The 14,422-nt window shown below is 49.4% G+C and overlaps 3 protein-coding genes across 3 annotated transcripts; 1 reads left to right on the top strand and 2 right to left on the bottom strand.

Annotated features, from left to right (window-relative positions):
* Positions 1-976: 976 nt before the first annotated feature.
* Positions 977-2,574, bottom strand: LOC123053547 (30S ribosomal protein 3, chloroplastic). Its single transcript, XM_044477014.1, has 2 exons — positions 2,226-2,574; positions 977-1,424 (listed from the first exon to the last, which is right to left on the bottom strand). The coding sequence occupies exons 1-2, from the start codon at positions 2,502-2,504 to the stop codon at positions 1,143-1,145; spliced, it is 561 nt and encodes a 186-aa protein (XP_044332949.1). The 5' UTR covers positions 2,505-2,574; the 3' UTR covers positions 977-1,142.
* A 3,967-nt stretch (positions 2,575-6,541) lies between these two features.
* Positions 6,542-9,282, bottom strand: LOC100873107 (transcription factor MYB16). The gene is made up of 3 exons (XM_044477013.1): positions 8,815-9,282; positions 8,541-8,670; positions 6,542-7,542 (listed from the first exon to the last, which is right to left on the bottom strand). The coding sequence occupies exons 1-3, from the start codon at positions 8,945-8,947 to the stop codon at positions 6,828-6,830; spliced, it is 978 nt and encodes a 325-aa protein (XP_044332948.1). The 5' UTR covers positions 8,948-9,282; the 3' UTR covers positions 6,542-6,827.
* A 2,705-nt stretch (positions 9,283-11,987) lies between these two features.
* LOC123049469 (uncharacterized) lies at positions 11,988-14,022 on the top strand. Its single transcript, XM_044472380.1, has 2 exons — positions 11,988-13,412; positions 13,647-14,022. The coding sequence occupies exons 1-2, from the start codon at positions 12,044-12,046 to the stop codon at positions 13,682-13,684; spliced, it is 1,407 nt and encodes a 468-aa protein (XP_044328315.1). The 5' UTR covers positions 11,988-12,043; the 3' UTR covers positions 13,685-14,022.
* The last annotated feature ends 400 nt before the right edge of the window (positions 14,023-14,422 follow it).

The raw sequence follows: 14,422 nt of genomic DNA, 5'->3' as shown, positions 1-14,422 counted from the left end.
ATGTATATAGAAAAAATGTTGACCATGCATTGAATAAATGTTAATCTTATATATGAAAATTATTAAACATGTAAAAGAAAAATGTATTAGATATGTACCCAAAATGCGCATAGACAAACAATGAAAACCCGAGAGAAAACAAAAGAACCAATGAAAAACAAGAAAAAAAATAAAACCCCAAAAAAATGAAAGAAACGAAAGAATCTAGTAAAAATGAAAAATAAACAAATACAAACAAAAGAAATAAAAAAGAGAGACAAGATACAGAGAAAAACCGGTGAAAAACAAGAAAAAAACTGGAAAACCGGCTCTTTTTCTTTAACAAGGTCGCGACCTACTAATTACTCCCTCCATTCCAAAATAGATGACCCAACTTTATACTAACTTTGTACTAAACTTACTACAAAATTGAGTCATCTATTTTGAAACGGAGGGAGTAAATGTGAACTGGATGATGGCCCAGTGGCTAGCAGCGCTACACTGCAACCAGGAGATCCGCCCCTTTTTTCTAGTTATTTCTTTTAAGTACGCGCGAATGTTGCGGCCCACAACTGTAGAATCTGGACACCGAAGAAAGAGACTCGCCATAAGAGAGATATAGCCTTTGCGTACTCCTTGCCGGGCTTTCAGCTCAGGACGACTGCCGACGCGCATGCACGGGTTCCACCGCAATAAACACGGGCGAAGCTGGACGCCCGAAATCGCGCTGTTTTTTTCTAGCTAGGTTTGCCAGGGGTGTTGACTCCTGACTGCTGATTGCACAGTAGCCCAGGATCAAGCTATCCGGCAGAATCTTGGTCATATGTCCATCCAGTGGTACTCCGATGCAGGTAGCTGCAGGCTTCTTTTCGCCAGAGAATGGTAGGAACGCATCATATCATAATATAATGGTAATAAAATAGAACCATTCACGGTCGATCATCGTAAACGCCGTCCTTGCCAATAACCGAACCCAAACGCACAACCCTTGCGAGGATTAAATCAAAATTCATTTTCCACAAACAGAATCATACGAGAACAGATTGAATCGATCGATCTACAGGATCATGTACCATGTGGCATTGTGGCTTTAACATTACTGAACAGCAAAGCAAGAAGAAAGACACTAAACAGCTCGTGAGGATGGGAGAGCAGGGAGCCCCTCATGTGGATAAGCTGCCGCCGCCTTGCTGCCAGAGGTTGATGATGTCAGTGGCCTGGTTGAGAAGGATGATCATCTGCTTCTGCGAGATCCACTCTTTCTCCTCGAGCTTCGCTCTCAGTTCCTCCCATGCATCTTTCCGTGGCCAGAAGTAGTACGGGCTTAAGGGGATGCTACCAACACCCGGAACCATCTGGTCAAGAGCTATGCCGATGTTCTTCTCCATCCATATGAACTTGAGTACCAGCATCGGGTCCTGCTTTTCAGGCACCTCCACCTTGTACTGCCATGCACAATTCAAAATTATCTCAAATTTCATTCTGGTAATATTACAAATTTTGTCTGCCATGTGAATCCAGTTATGCAGTTTTAGCGCTCAAAACTAAAAAGGATCTACAATCAAAACTATTGTTACACTGTCGACTTTCTGATGCCGGACAACACTTCCACAAGCTTGTGCTGTATGTAACGTGGGTATGATTTTCAGGTTTTCAGTTTCAATGGACTTTGGGACTAGGGTGCTGTTTTCGTATGCTATTCGTCTTCAAAAATATTATCTGAGGTCAATTTCAGTAAAATGCAATCCTCATTCAATTCATGAGTGATCAAGTCCATTAAAACGATGAGAGGAGGCCCATCTATGCATATACAACTGTCACTTAATTTCAACCAGCAAGCATTCATATTATCAGCAAGGTCCACAGCATATGCGTATTCCACAACATTTTATTTCTTGCTTACATGCAGCCAAGTACGAAAAATCGTATGCAGTATGCACTAAAGACCATACAAAAGTTCAAAACTAGACTTCTCCAATTTTATTTTGGGACATCATAACTAGACTTCTCCAATTTTATTAGGCTGTCCGTTTCTTCCACTCAATTCGTCAGTTGAAACGGACAGCCTAATAAATTTCAGTGAACAGGACAGTACATTTGCAACGGAATCTAACTGAACTCCTTCTACGTAAAAGCAATGTACCAACTTCCACGGACTGAGCTACAGTTGGTACTTAAGGAACTAGCATGATTTATCGCACGGACAGAAAATGACCCAAGTTCAGAGCAGCTGAAAAGACCATTACCTCCTCGCTTTCCGCCACGGCTTCCGCATCTCCTTCTCCGCCAAGTGGCTCCTCGTCCCCCAGACCGATGTATGGCTCCCCCGCTTCGACGGCGCCGGCAGCGGCGGCGGCGAGGATGCGGAGCGAGCGAAGGGGTAGCCTCCTGCTCTTGATGTGGACGAGGCTGGAAGAGGAGGAGGAGGAGGAGGAGGAAGGGGATGTGGAAGGTCTGGGCAGGGAGACGCGGGGCCGCGACGCGAGGGCCGGCGTAGTAGCGGGGTGGACGGACATCGGGAGCATGGTGTACTTCCGGATAAGAGAGGAGGAAGACGATGATGCCACCACACCTCTTCCTGTCTCTGCCTTTTCAGCTCTCTCTCGGCGAGTGATAAAACCCCGGCTGAGATGGTTTATGGGCTGGCCCATGTAAGGCCCACCACTGAGACTTATCGGGCCGCCATAGTATCGTGACTAAAGATAGAAGTATTACCCCTCAAAAATTTTCTCAAAAAAGAAGTACTCGAAAACAAACTCAAAAAAATTGTCTAAAAAAAGATAGAAGTAGTTTGAGACACCTATATTTATTTTTCTCCCCAATGCAAGCTATCACTAGTGGGCCTCATCAAGAAATAGAAAATAAAAACTCTAGTATACATGCATCTCTACTCTTCACTCCAACCTTTTCTGCTTTTTACACCGAACGATATTTTTTTTTCTCTCCAAGCACTTGCCTCCTGCAGAGGATCCCGCTTTCCTATCTGAACCTACCTTACCTGATATCCGATCATACATGACACACGAAGCATCACCCTGGAGCTATGCATTGGCCATGCCCTAATGCGTTGTAGGGCGAGTGTGGTTGTATGACTCGCCTACTGTGACCTACATGTACCGCTCGTCTAAAGGACCGTAACAAGTGGACCAGTCCAGCAAATCGATTTTTGTGCGTGCTCAGCTCTCGTTGGAAATACATTGTTTTTGTAGTGCTAATATAGTACTTGTTGTGTTGCTTAGTGGACACGTTTGGTAATGTTTTTTCCTTTTGTTTTCTTTTTTCAAAAATATTATAAGACATATATACCAAACAGTTTGCTTCAAAATTTAAAAAGGTCAACACAGTGTAAAAAGTTGGTTACCTTAATTAAAAAAAGTTATTAGCATTCAAAACAATGTTTCAGCCATTTAAAAAATGTGCACGTGTCTGAAAAATGCATGTAACATTTTTCAAAAATACAGAAAATGTTTTTTTTAATTCAAAATGATATTGTGTACCTTTCAAAAATGTGCACGCATTTCAAAACTATGTTCATGACCTCTTTAAAAATAATTCATATCATTTTAAAATATGTACTGACGTGTAATTGAAAAATGTTCAAAAATATTCAAAAGATGATCAAAACATGTGTTTCAAAATTGTTAATAAAATATTTGAAAAATGTAAAACGTCTATAAAAACATGTTTTAGATATATTTAAAACATGTACAATGTGTATAAAAAATACATTGAACATCTGTTTAAAAAAATGTAATCATTTATTAGAAAATATTAAACATGCATAAAAATGTTCTTCGTGTATATGAAAAATGTAGATATGTGTTATACAAAAGGGAAAAATAAGAAAACTAGAAAAGTTGGTGGAAATCGAGAAAGAAACGAAGAAAACAGAAGAAAAAAATACAAAAATGAAGGAAACAAGAGAAACCCTAAAGAAACAAGAGTGACCAACCAATGTGCTTGCCCCAAAACGCGATCATATAGGACTAATGGTACCTAACAACTACAATATGAAAGCATAGAAGCGGACGGTCCCTTGCCGTACTCACCACCGTTGATGGTCGGAGAAAGATGGGAGGGGCGGTGAAAGGAGATCTGAGAGCATAGGGACGAGGCGGAGAGCGTAGGGACGAGGCAGAGAGCAGGAGGAGAGTGAGAGAAGATATTACTATGTTGAAAAGAGGGTGGATCACGAGTACAAAGTGTACATTTTCTTAGTGTTGATGAAATTGTTGATCACTTGTTCTTGTTCATCATGAGGTACACAATGAAATATTCACCAAATAACTTTGAGATCATTTATCTTTTGCCCCTTCTAAGAGCTTAATTGTCATCCTCGTCAGAAATCTCAGTGGGTTGCCGCTCAGAATGTTGGAATGAAACAAAAAGTTCAGGAGTTATCCCTCACCTCTAACTAGATGAGCTAGGCATATCTTACATAGGAAAAATATTCTTAAAGAAGGTCGCATCATTCAATTCCATGATTGTACAAACATTCATGTCAAGTACCCCAGATTTCACCACTAATAACATATAGCCAGTGTTATAAACACAATCAACGGGTTTAGATCCAAGCTTACGCTCCTTGAGAATTGACACGTTGACTTTCGCCAAGCATCCCATGTTCGTAAATAAGAGAGCTTAAGTCTTTTTCCTTTCTCATTCCCCAAATGGGGTAATCTCTTTAGTCTTCATGGGAACTATGTTTAGGGCATGACTTGCAGTAATCAAAGGCTCCCCGGGTGTTCCTTGGAAAGTCCCGTTGCGTCTAACGTGGCGTTAACCAAATCAGTTAGAGTGTGGTTATTTTGTTCGGCAACCCGGTTTGACTGGGGCGAATAGGGAGTCTTCCTCTCAAGGATTATACCATGTTCCTCACAGAATAAATTAAACTCACTGGAGAAATACTCTCCACCATGATCCAACCTAATCCTCTTGATCTTTTGAGCAAGTTGATTCTCTAGTTCAGCTTTATAGATTTTAAAGTAGTGCAAAGCCTCATCTTTTATTTTTAATAAATATATCATGAAATATCTAGTAGAGTCATTGATCAAAGTCATAAAAAATTCACACCATTTGTCAACATGGATAATCCTAGAATTTGACGACATACGTGTCCTAGTAGGCCAGATTATTTTTTCGGCGGAAGATGATGTTCTCGTCCATATTGATACATCAATGTGAACTTTGTCATTAAAGTTCTATAACTCAAATCTTCACTAGATGTTGTGTGAGTAAGTGTATATAGTGGTTGGCTTATGTGTATGCATGTGCCTACTTTATACCTGACTTATCTAAAAACAAATAATCTTAAAATTAGCTAAACTAATATTAGATAGAAGAAGAAGTTTCGTGATCATTGTCTTAGTTTTACAAAACAAGTACTCCCTCTGTTCACTTTTATAAGACCTTGAAGACATTTCAGACAATGTACAAAACAACCCATTTTGAGTTGTCTGAAATAACTTACAAAGGTGAACGAAGGGAGTAATAAATTTTGCCAAAAGAAGCGGACAACAGATAGGGGGTTGTCATCCAATCTGGTGCATCAAATGTACACCCCTTGTCCAATGGAGAGATGAGAGAGAAGGGAGAAGGCGGAAAAAATGGATTTGTGGTGGGTCCAAGGTTTGTCCGTAGTGTGTCAAGACTCCCCCAATTACTTCGACGTTTGCTACCGATTTGTAGGATTTCAGACACTTTTTCATGTCCACCGACATTAGACGTATCCCCATTGGATGGCTAAAAGTATCCAGACCGTCCGATCCAGACATTTAGAAGAGATTTGATGTACACCCTTGGAGATGCCCTAATGGAGACATCTGGTAATACTCCCTCCATTCTTGTATGCACGACAAAATAGGTTCCATTAAAACAAATCTTTGACCAAGCATTACTTCGATTAGTTGGTTTGCGGTTTTTTAGATAAAAAGTTGGTTTGCGGTTTACATGATACAAAATCATTGTTACAACTAAGTACCTTTGAACACAAGTCTAGTGATATCTCAAGTAAGTCTTTGGATGTAGAGGCCATGGATTATCTTCCTTTTTGAAGAAGAAAAAAAAAAGCTAAGTGTTAGATCAATGTCTAACTATCACCATCCCCACCTCCCTCATATAACCTGAAGGATGGAAAACTGCCGTATGCTTCATTACATTGCAGAACAAGATAATTTATCGAATGGTCAAGTAGATAAATTATCGGCATTGTTCTCTGCAGCAGGAGAAGAAGAGGAAGAAGAAATCCTGAGATCATCCTCTTAGTTTTAGAGAACATGTAAGAATTTTGCCGAAAGAAGCAGGCAACAAGCTCCAGGATCGACAAAACCTTCTTGCTCACACGTCTAATCAGAGCACCGTGTCAGATAAACCCAAGAACGCTATTAACCGTTACTAGCATTAGTCCCATCCCGCAAAAAAAAAAACATTAGTCCCATCCCATCTTATTCAGAAGTCGACGGTCCTCTCCATAGCAAGTTGGTTAGCGTGACTGTGTATATGGTTGATGAAAGTGGATATAAGATTACAATAGTTAAGTAGATAAATTATCAGGCATTGTTCGAAGAAGAAGAAGAAATCCGATATCATTGTCTTAGTTTTACAGAACATGTAAGTAATTTTGCCGAAGGAAGCTGCAGGCAACAAGCTCCAAGATCGATAAAACCTTTTTGCTCGCACGTCTAATCAAAGCACTGTGTCAGATAATAAACCCAAGAACGCGATTAACTGTAGTACTAGCATTAGTCCCATCTTATTCCACGGTCACCACTAATAACTATTTACTGTGTCATGTGCCTGGTGGGGGCTCGGGTGCATGCAGGCAAAGCATGTGCAGAGGTCGCCAGCACTCAGAACTCTGGCGCCGGCGAGTACGCCTCGTCGGCGGGCACCACCGCTGACGCAGACGAGTTGACCAGGTTCAGTATACTGTTCCAGTAGTTCTTCTCCTCCTCTGTCTCGTGCGCTTCGGCGTCGTCCCTCGCCGCCGGCCTCGGGTTCTGGCTCAGCGAGCCGTCAAGAAGCAGCCCGGTGAAGCCCGCCGCCTCGGCGAAGCCCGCGTCGGCGGCGTCGGCGTCGCCCCAGTTCTGGTCCTTGCAGGCCTCCTCGTACGCCTGCATGGGCTGCATGGCTGCGCGCGCGGCGGCCGCGGCGCTGTGCGCCTCCAGCACCGACGCGAGCGCCGCGCTGTCGGCGAAGCTGAGCGTGGACGTGGGCGAGTCGAGCCCCGGCGCGGCGGCGTGGGCCGCCGACAGGTACTGCGCCGAGGAGGAGGCGGAGGTGGCGAGCGCGCGCAGCTTGGCCTCGCGCGCCAGGCGCGCCTCGGCCTCGAGCCGCGCGCTCTCCCACTGCGCCGTGTGGCTGAGGTGCGCCGCGGCCTTGGCGTGCTGCGCGCCGGCCGCCCCCTCGGCGGCGCCGCCCGCGCCGCCGGGCACGTCGGAGCGCGGCTTGTGCGTGACCGGGTCGATGCCCATCTTGGCCAGCCGCTTCTTGAGGTGCGTGTTCCAGTAGTTCTTGATCTCGTTGTCGGTGCGCTTGGGCAGGTGCGTCGCGATCGCTGACCACCTGCACACACACACAGACGCCGATCGCCAGGAAAATAATCTCAGGACTCGGATGGAAAACCCAAACCTGCACTGCATCATGGTTAAAAAAAGACCATCTCGAAAAGTAACCGTGCGAGTGGGCATGGCATCAGGACGGCAGAGATGCATGATATGATAGGAGGAAGCGTGGGAGTCAAATGGCAAGAGAGCAGGTGGCCACAGTGGCCCAAAGCCAGGCTTGGTCCACGACGATGGGGGCCTCCCCGATCCATAAATGACAAGCTTCAATGCCGAATCATGTAAAAAGAGAAAGGAAAATTCGGGGGAGAGCCACACATGGCCCAGCTTTTTCACTCCTTTTTCCCAAGCTGATGCGTGCATTGATTGATTGATTAACCAGTACTATTACTTTTTTTTTTGGCAAAACGCTCTCACTGTTCATGCATAGTTGATCTACGGGCTGAATGATGGACTGATGGACACTTCTCTCTCTTTTTCTACAGTATGAGGCAGAAGAACAGCACTACTACTAGCTAGTAGTTTTGTACTGCACAGCAAGACAGACAGAGAGACATACATACGGTAACAGTTAAAACAGAGGTGATGGTTGGTGTTGTACGTGCTAGTGAGGTCGCAATTCGAGCTACAATGTCATGGGTAAATTTCACGCAATGCTGGGAAAACATGTGTACGTCGCTACGACTCAGCCAATACCAGTACATGCAGCTTGCAGCAGCTACGTTTTACTCGTATCTCACGGCTCTCCCAGTGTATGTACCACCCCGCTACCCATAAATGTGTGAAGACTACGGTGCAGCATGATCACTGTCTAAGCTAGCGTGTTCTTGACTTCCCCGGGCTCGGACAGTCGGCAACTAGTAGTACGTACTACCAGCGGTCAAAATTGTTAAAGAGATCAAATTCCATCATAATTAGGCAGTGAATTAAGTGAACTTTTGGTGCAAAGCAAGCGGCATATGTAGGATGGTCGGTCCATGATGGGGGATGGGTGATCACCTGTTGCCGAGAAGCGCATGGAGCTGGATGATGGTCTGCTCCTCCTGCAGGCTGAACTTGCCCCTCTTGATGTCCGGCCGGAGGTAGTTGGTCCACCGGAGCCGGCAGCTCTTGCCGCACCGCTGCAGCCCTGCAAATCAAAGATCACGCCCCGTTTTCATCATTCATGTCAGAAAATGACCGAAGCAACTTATTAGCAAAGCAGAATGCAGGAGGAGCAGCCGGGGGATCAAGTTGGGGTGCAAGAGCAAATTGATGAGGTTGGGTTGCTCACCGGCCTTGGCCGGCAGCGAGCGCCAGCAGCCGTGGCCCTGCTGCTCAATGTAGGAGAGCAGTTTCTGGTCCTCCTCCGGCGTCCATGGCCCCTTCTTCAGCCCCTCCTTCTCGCAGCACGGCGATCGCCCCATCGCCCTTCCCGGCCCGATCGATCGCAGCACAAGCTCTCTCTCTCTCTCTCTCTCTCTCTCTCTCTCTCCTAACGCTCCCACGAACGAATTCCTCCCCCTTTTCTTCCTCTTCTCTCGCTTAAGTGAGTGCTGAGTAGCCTGGCCTGATCAAGCGAATTCACTACGGGAGATCTTCCTGGCAGGGCACTGTGAGTGACTACGCGTACAGTAGCAGCAATGCAGTATGCCAGTGAGCAGAGAGTGGTAGTAGTAGAGAGAGAGGCACCGATCGAGTAGCGTGCAGTGCAGTGTGGCTGGCTCGCTTGCTAGCTTTGTGTGTGTGTGTGTGTGAGGTCGGTCGGTGTAGAGGCATAAATAGAGGAAGGGGTGCCCGCCCGCGGTGGGGCCGGGCGCGATATCTTCTTCGGGCGCTGCGACCCTGCCTCTGCCTGCACCGCGGGCCCGGGCGTGAGCAGCGCGAGGGCAGGACGGGGATTTCGCGGCGATGGCGCACAGCCATGGCCATGGCCATGGGTGGCAATCGCGATCCACCCGATCAGAGGGCGTGCATTTAATCGGATCGGAGTCGGACCCAGATGGTCCTCTCCTCTCCTCTTTGCTTGCGGCCTCCCCCTCCCCTCCCCTCCCCTCCGCGCTGTGAGGTGGACGGCGTACGGCGTGTCGTCTTCCTGCGCCCATCGCCGACCCCCCGCCACGCCTTCATGGCGCTCGGACCCTCCCCCGCCGCGAGACACTATTTTCATTGCCGCCTCCCGCACATGCACACGCAAACCGTATCCAATCTCCCACCAGTAACTGACTACTAGCATACCTCATCGATCAAACGAACGCGCGGTTCCGCCATGGCGGATGCAAATTTTACCCTAGAAAAACGCATGCATGCACGCAAGATCTAACTGGTGACACGACCTTGGCTGCGCGAAACGGCAACGTGCACGGCGCGGGCGGGCCGGCGGGGAGGGGCCACGGGGCTACCTACACCGCTGGCCGGTCCTGTAGGTTCGTACGGTGATGGATGGAGACGGAGATGCGTGTTGTGCGTGCCTTATCGACGCGCATGCAACATGGCCCGGGGCCGAAACAGGCGATGGGGGCTTTCCCCGTCCGTTTGGACGATTGACTTGATGGCAACGTCGCGGCGATTCTGGGAAACCATTTGTTCCACTCATTCAATTCGGTGCCGCGCCCCATAAGTGGTGCGTGTCAGCTCCGCTTCCTTTCCCGGGCCTGGGGTTTCAGAATTCTTCACGTCCGTCGTCTCCTTCCTTCCTTCCTTCCTGGTTACTCTCTTAGTTCGTACTTACAGGGGTCGATCGCTCGCCCGCCGTTTCCATTCCAGGGGTACTGCCACTGCTACTGCTAGCCTCCCGGATTGTGCAGGTGGCCGAGGATTAAATTTGCTCTGTTGGGCCCTATGCGTCGCGGCTTAGTGGTTTCTTGAATTAGCCGGTTCTTCGTTTCGGGCAAGTGCTCTACTATTCAATTCCTCGCCGCCCTTCGCTGCATCTCGGCCAGTGTGAAACGCATTTTCAGCAAGTTCCTCCTTGGGGAAATCTGTTCATTTCTAAAAATGACAGAAGAAAGACTCGGTCTTTTTCTCCTTCTTCCCGTCCTTATTCGGTCATGTACAATTGGTCTTGCCATCAAGTTCGTGGGACGAAATGCCTACTACTAGTCCAAGTCCAACCGGATCGATCGCCACCGCCCTTAATGAAAACGCTCGGCGGAGACTACGGAGGGAGAAACTTACAGTATATGTACCGTAGCAGTCAGTAGCAGTACGTGGTACGGTCTAGTAGGGAGGGAGACTGGCGGAACACTCTGTAAATCCTGCCAACCTGCAATCGCGAGGCCTGGAATGGCTTTTGCAATTTATTCCGATGTTCCCGTGGTGGCCATGGCCAATCGCCACTGGACCACCGCGGCGGCAGCAGCAGCGAGGGCATCGTTCGCGGTCACAAGGCCACAAGCACGAGCGCATGTGCGTCTTATGGATGAGCTTTTTCAACTGACCCTTTCCCAAGCCTGTAGCAGTAGAACAGAGCTTTGCATGCATGCATGCATGAATCAATCTCAGTTAGCAGTACCTGGCCGCGAGGAAAAGTCTACGGTTCTGTGTAGGTCGATGTAATTAGCGCATCGTCGGAGACACTTCATGGCCTTTTCATGGCAGCTACGCCATTGCTCGCTGCTTCGGCGACGCACATGACTCGCACAACGTACTTTTTTTTTTTGCGGGGCGACTCGCAGAACGTACTCAACATGTAGTACGTCGTAGACCGTCCAATCAGCTATGCTATGGCAACTTAAACCCTTGATCGTATTCAAACCGAACCAACGCTCAAGGTCAAGTCGCCAACAGAGCAGAGCAGAGCAGGGTGGTTCGGTGATTCGGTGTTTAATTAGTGCAAATAAAAAAAACTTTGAATCGCCTGCTGAAGTTGATCGCCGCCATGAGTACGTATGCATGCCCGGTGTCTGGCCTGTAACCGGAAAAGAGAACCCGATGCGTCCATACGTGATCCACTGGCCACTGCCCTCGTACCCTTCCGGAAGCTAGATGTGGCCTCGCCACCAGACCCGAAGGGGACGTCTCTGCCCGGCCTCGGCTACGCGGATTTCCTCCCGTCCCAAGCCACTTCCGGAATCGCTCCGTCCTAGGAGCTGAAAGCAATGTGCGACGCGGACGGCATTGATGAAACAAGACTCATTTGCCTCCATTAATATTTGGAGCCAGTATTAGTATTTGTTGGATACAGCCTTTCTTCTCACCCGGTGATTGTTTTCTGAGGGGCACCTGGCCATTAGCTTAGGAACACCTTTTTTTTTTGCGGGTAAGCTTATGAACACTTTAGCTGCACGGAATGTTAACATGTATTATTCCATGTGTATTTGTACCTGTGTATACCCTCCTAGTATATAGGATCGTGGGTGTTGCCCGGGCCTGCGTGCCACATTGATCGGGCCTTCTGTTGTAACTCCTCCTGTATATGTTGTACCGAGGGCAGTCCGCCAATCACTGCGAATACTATTGTGCCGATCTCCTTTCAACTTGGTATCAGCGACCAGTTCCTCGCTCCCGCTCCGTCCTGCGCCATGGCCGTCGAGCACGGATCCTCCTCCTCCGCCGCCACCAGCTCTGCCTCCTCGCCGAGCTCCCTCTCCTCCGCCTCTTCCGCAGCCACGTCCGGCGGCACCATGGCCTCTACCTCACCGGCCTTCGTGTTCGGCACCACTTCGGCCCACACCACCGGCTCCTCTGCTCCCTCTGCGTCCCAGTTCGCCCCCCTTTTCTCCTCCCAACCATCCCCACCACCACCACCGGCGCCCCCTGCTCGCCATCCCATGTTCAACGATCATGTGTCCAACCACATCAAATTCCTCCTCGACCCCGACGAACACAACTTTCACAAATGGAAGTCCTTCTTCCTCATGGTCCTCGTCCGCCATGGCCTCTCCTACCTCATCGAGCACCCTCCTCCCCCAAACGCCGATTCCCAGTACCTTGAGCTCGACACCCATGTCGCTCTGGGGGTGTATGCCACCCTTGCGGACTCCCTCATCGACCACGTCATCGGCGCCACCACTACCTACGATCTCTGGACCCGGATCAACGCCTACTTCCTCGCCAACCGCGCTGCTCGGTACATGACGCTCAACAGGCAGTACCGGAATCTCAAGCAGGGAGATCTCTCGGTCGCCGAGTACGCGCGGCGCATGAAGCAGCTCACCGCCGGCCTCGCCGACATCGACCACGCCGTCACCGAGGTCGACCTCACCTCCCAGTTCCTCCATGGCCTTGATGGGCGCCTTGACACCATTCGGCTCGTCCTGGGCGACACTGTTCCCCTGCCACCGTTCGAGACCGTCTTCTCGCGCGTCAAACTCGCCGAGGAGAACCTCGCCCAACGCGCTTCCGAGGTCAGCGCCACGGTGCTCGCCGTCCATGGATCTGGCGCGCCTCCCAGTGGCTCCTCCGCCACTTCCGGCTCCCCTGGCGCCGGCGGTTCCGCTCCTCGCTCGGGTGATCGCGGGACCGATCGCTCTCAGGATCGTGGGCGCGGCTCCTCCTCTCGCCAGCATGATCACGGTGACCGCGGCCGTGGGCGCGGCCGTGGGCGTGGGCGCGGTCGCGGTGACCAGGGCGGCCGGGGCTCTGCATCGACCTTCAACCCCTACATGGGCTTCTTCGCCCCCTACGGCATGGCCTTGCCCTCGCCACGCTCCGGCTGGATCCCGCCCAACGCTGCTGGTGTCCTCGGACCACGCCCGGATGTCCACGCCAACGCGTACTCCATGCAGTTCCCGCCCTACTCCGCGCCACCTCCGCTCCAGGCGCCGTCTTGGGATCATCTCGCCATGCTCCAGGCGGCCTACAGCTCTCAAGGCTTCCCCAACAACGGCAACGGCCCCGCCGAGTGGTACCTCGACAGCGGTGCTTCCTCCCACGTCACCGGCAACCCTGGTAACATTCACCGGTCCAATCCCTCTTTAAAGCATCATTTATCTCATATTGTTGTTGGCAACGGCACTCACCTCCCCATACAAGCCATCGGTTCCACCACCCTCCCACACAACTTTCACTTGCGTGACGTTTTGTTCTCACCCCGGCGTTGTTACTAGTCTTATTTCTGTACGTCAGTTCACTCGCGACAATTCTTGTTCTATCGAATTTTACCCATTCGGTTTTCTTGTGAAGGATCTTCGCACCAGGAGGGTCCTCATGATCTCCGCTAGCTCCGGCGATCTCTATCCATTCTTCGGCAATAACAAGACTTGGCCCGCTGCTCTCCTCGCCACGACCTCCTCCTCCGACATGTGGCATCGTCGGCTCGGCCATCCGAGTCCCCAAACAATTGCTTCCTTAGCTGCAAAGGATTTTCTTCCTTCATGTAATAATGTGGTGCACACTCCTTGTAACGCGTGTCAGCTAGGCCGACAACCGCGTCTTCCATTTTCTTCTTCTAGTAGCCGCACCTCTGCTCCTTTTGAGCTTGTTCATTGTGACTTGTGGACGTCACCAGTTGTAAGCTTCTCAGGCTGCCAATATTATTTAGTTGTGCTCGATGATTACACACATTTTTCGTGGTCTTTCCCTCTACGGAACAAGTCTGACACCTCCCTAGTCTTGCAACGCTTCTTTACATTTGTGCGCACCCAATATAACATCATCATCAAAGCTTTGCAATGCGACAACGGCGGTGAATTCATCAACCACTCCTTACGCGCCTTTCTTTCCACCAACGGCATCTCCTACCGGTTCTCATGTCCACATACGTCCCCGCAAAACGGCAAGGCCGAGCGCCTCCTTCGTACCACAAATGACATCGTACGCACACTTCTCCTTCACGCCCATTTACCCCCACCATTCTGGGTTGAAGCGCTGCACACCGCCACCCACCTCCTCAACATTCGCCCTTCGCGCTCCATTGCTGGTTATACACCGTTCTACCTTCTCCATGGACGACATCCCTC

The sequence above is a fragment of the Triticum aestivum genome, chromosome 2D, assembly GCF_018294505.1.
Source record: "Triticum aestivum cultivar Chinese Spring chromosome 2D, IWGSC CS RefSeq v2.1, whole genome shotgun sequence".
NCBI classification, from domain to species: domain Eukaryota; kingdom Viridiplantae; phylum Streptophyta; class Magnoliopsida; order Poales; family Poaceae; genus Triticum; species Triticum aestivum.
The sequence above is the reverse complement of the archived record's forward strand: the minus strand, read 5'-3'. Positions and strand labels throughout refer to the sequence as shown.

Coding starts and splice junctions, on each gene's coding strand:
- LOC100873107 (XM_044477013.1), bottom strand. CDS start 8,947: ATGGGGCGATCGCCGTGCTGCGAGAAGGAGGGGCTGAAGAAGGGGCCA. Junction 8,671..8,814: donor CTCGCTGCCGGCCAAGGCCG/GTGAGCAACCCA, acceptor TTTGATTTGCAG/GGCTGCAGCGGTGCGGCAAG. Junction 7,543..8,540: donor CATGCGCTTCTCGGCAACAG/GTGATCACCCAT, acceptor GTGTGTGTGCAG/GTGGTCAGCGATCGCGACGC.
- LOC123053547 (XM_044477014.1), bottom strand. CDS start 2,504: ATGCTCCCGATGTCCGTCCACCCCGCTACTACGCCGGCCCTCGCGTCG. Junction 1,425..2,225: donor CCGTGGCGGAAAGCGAGGAG/GTAATGGTCTTT, acceptor TGTGCATGGCAG/TACAAGGTGGAGGTGCCTGA.
- LOC123049469 (XM_044472380.1), top strand. CDS start 12,044: ATGGCCGTCGAGCACGGATCCTCCTCCTCCGCCGCCACCAGCTCTGCC. Junction 13,413..13,646: donor CCACGTCACCGGCAACCCTG/GTAACATTCACC, acceptor TTTCTTGTGAAG/GATCTTCGCACCAGGAGGGT.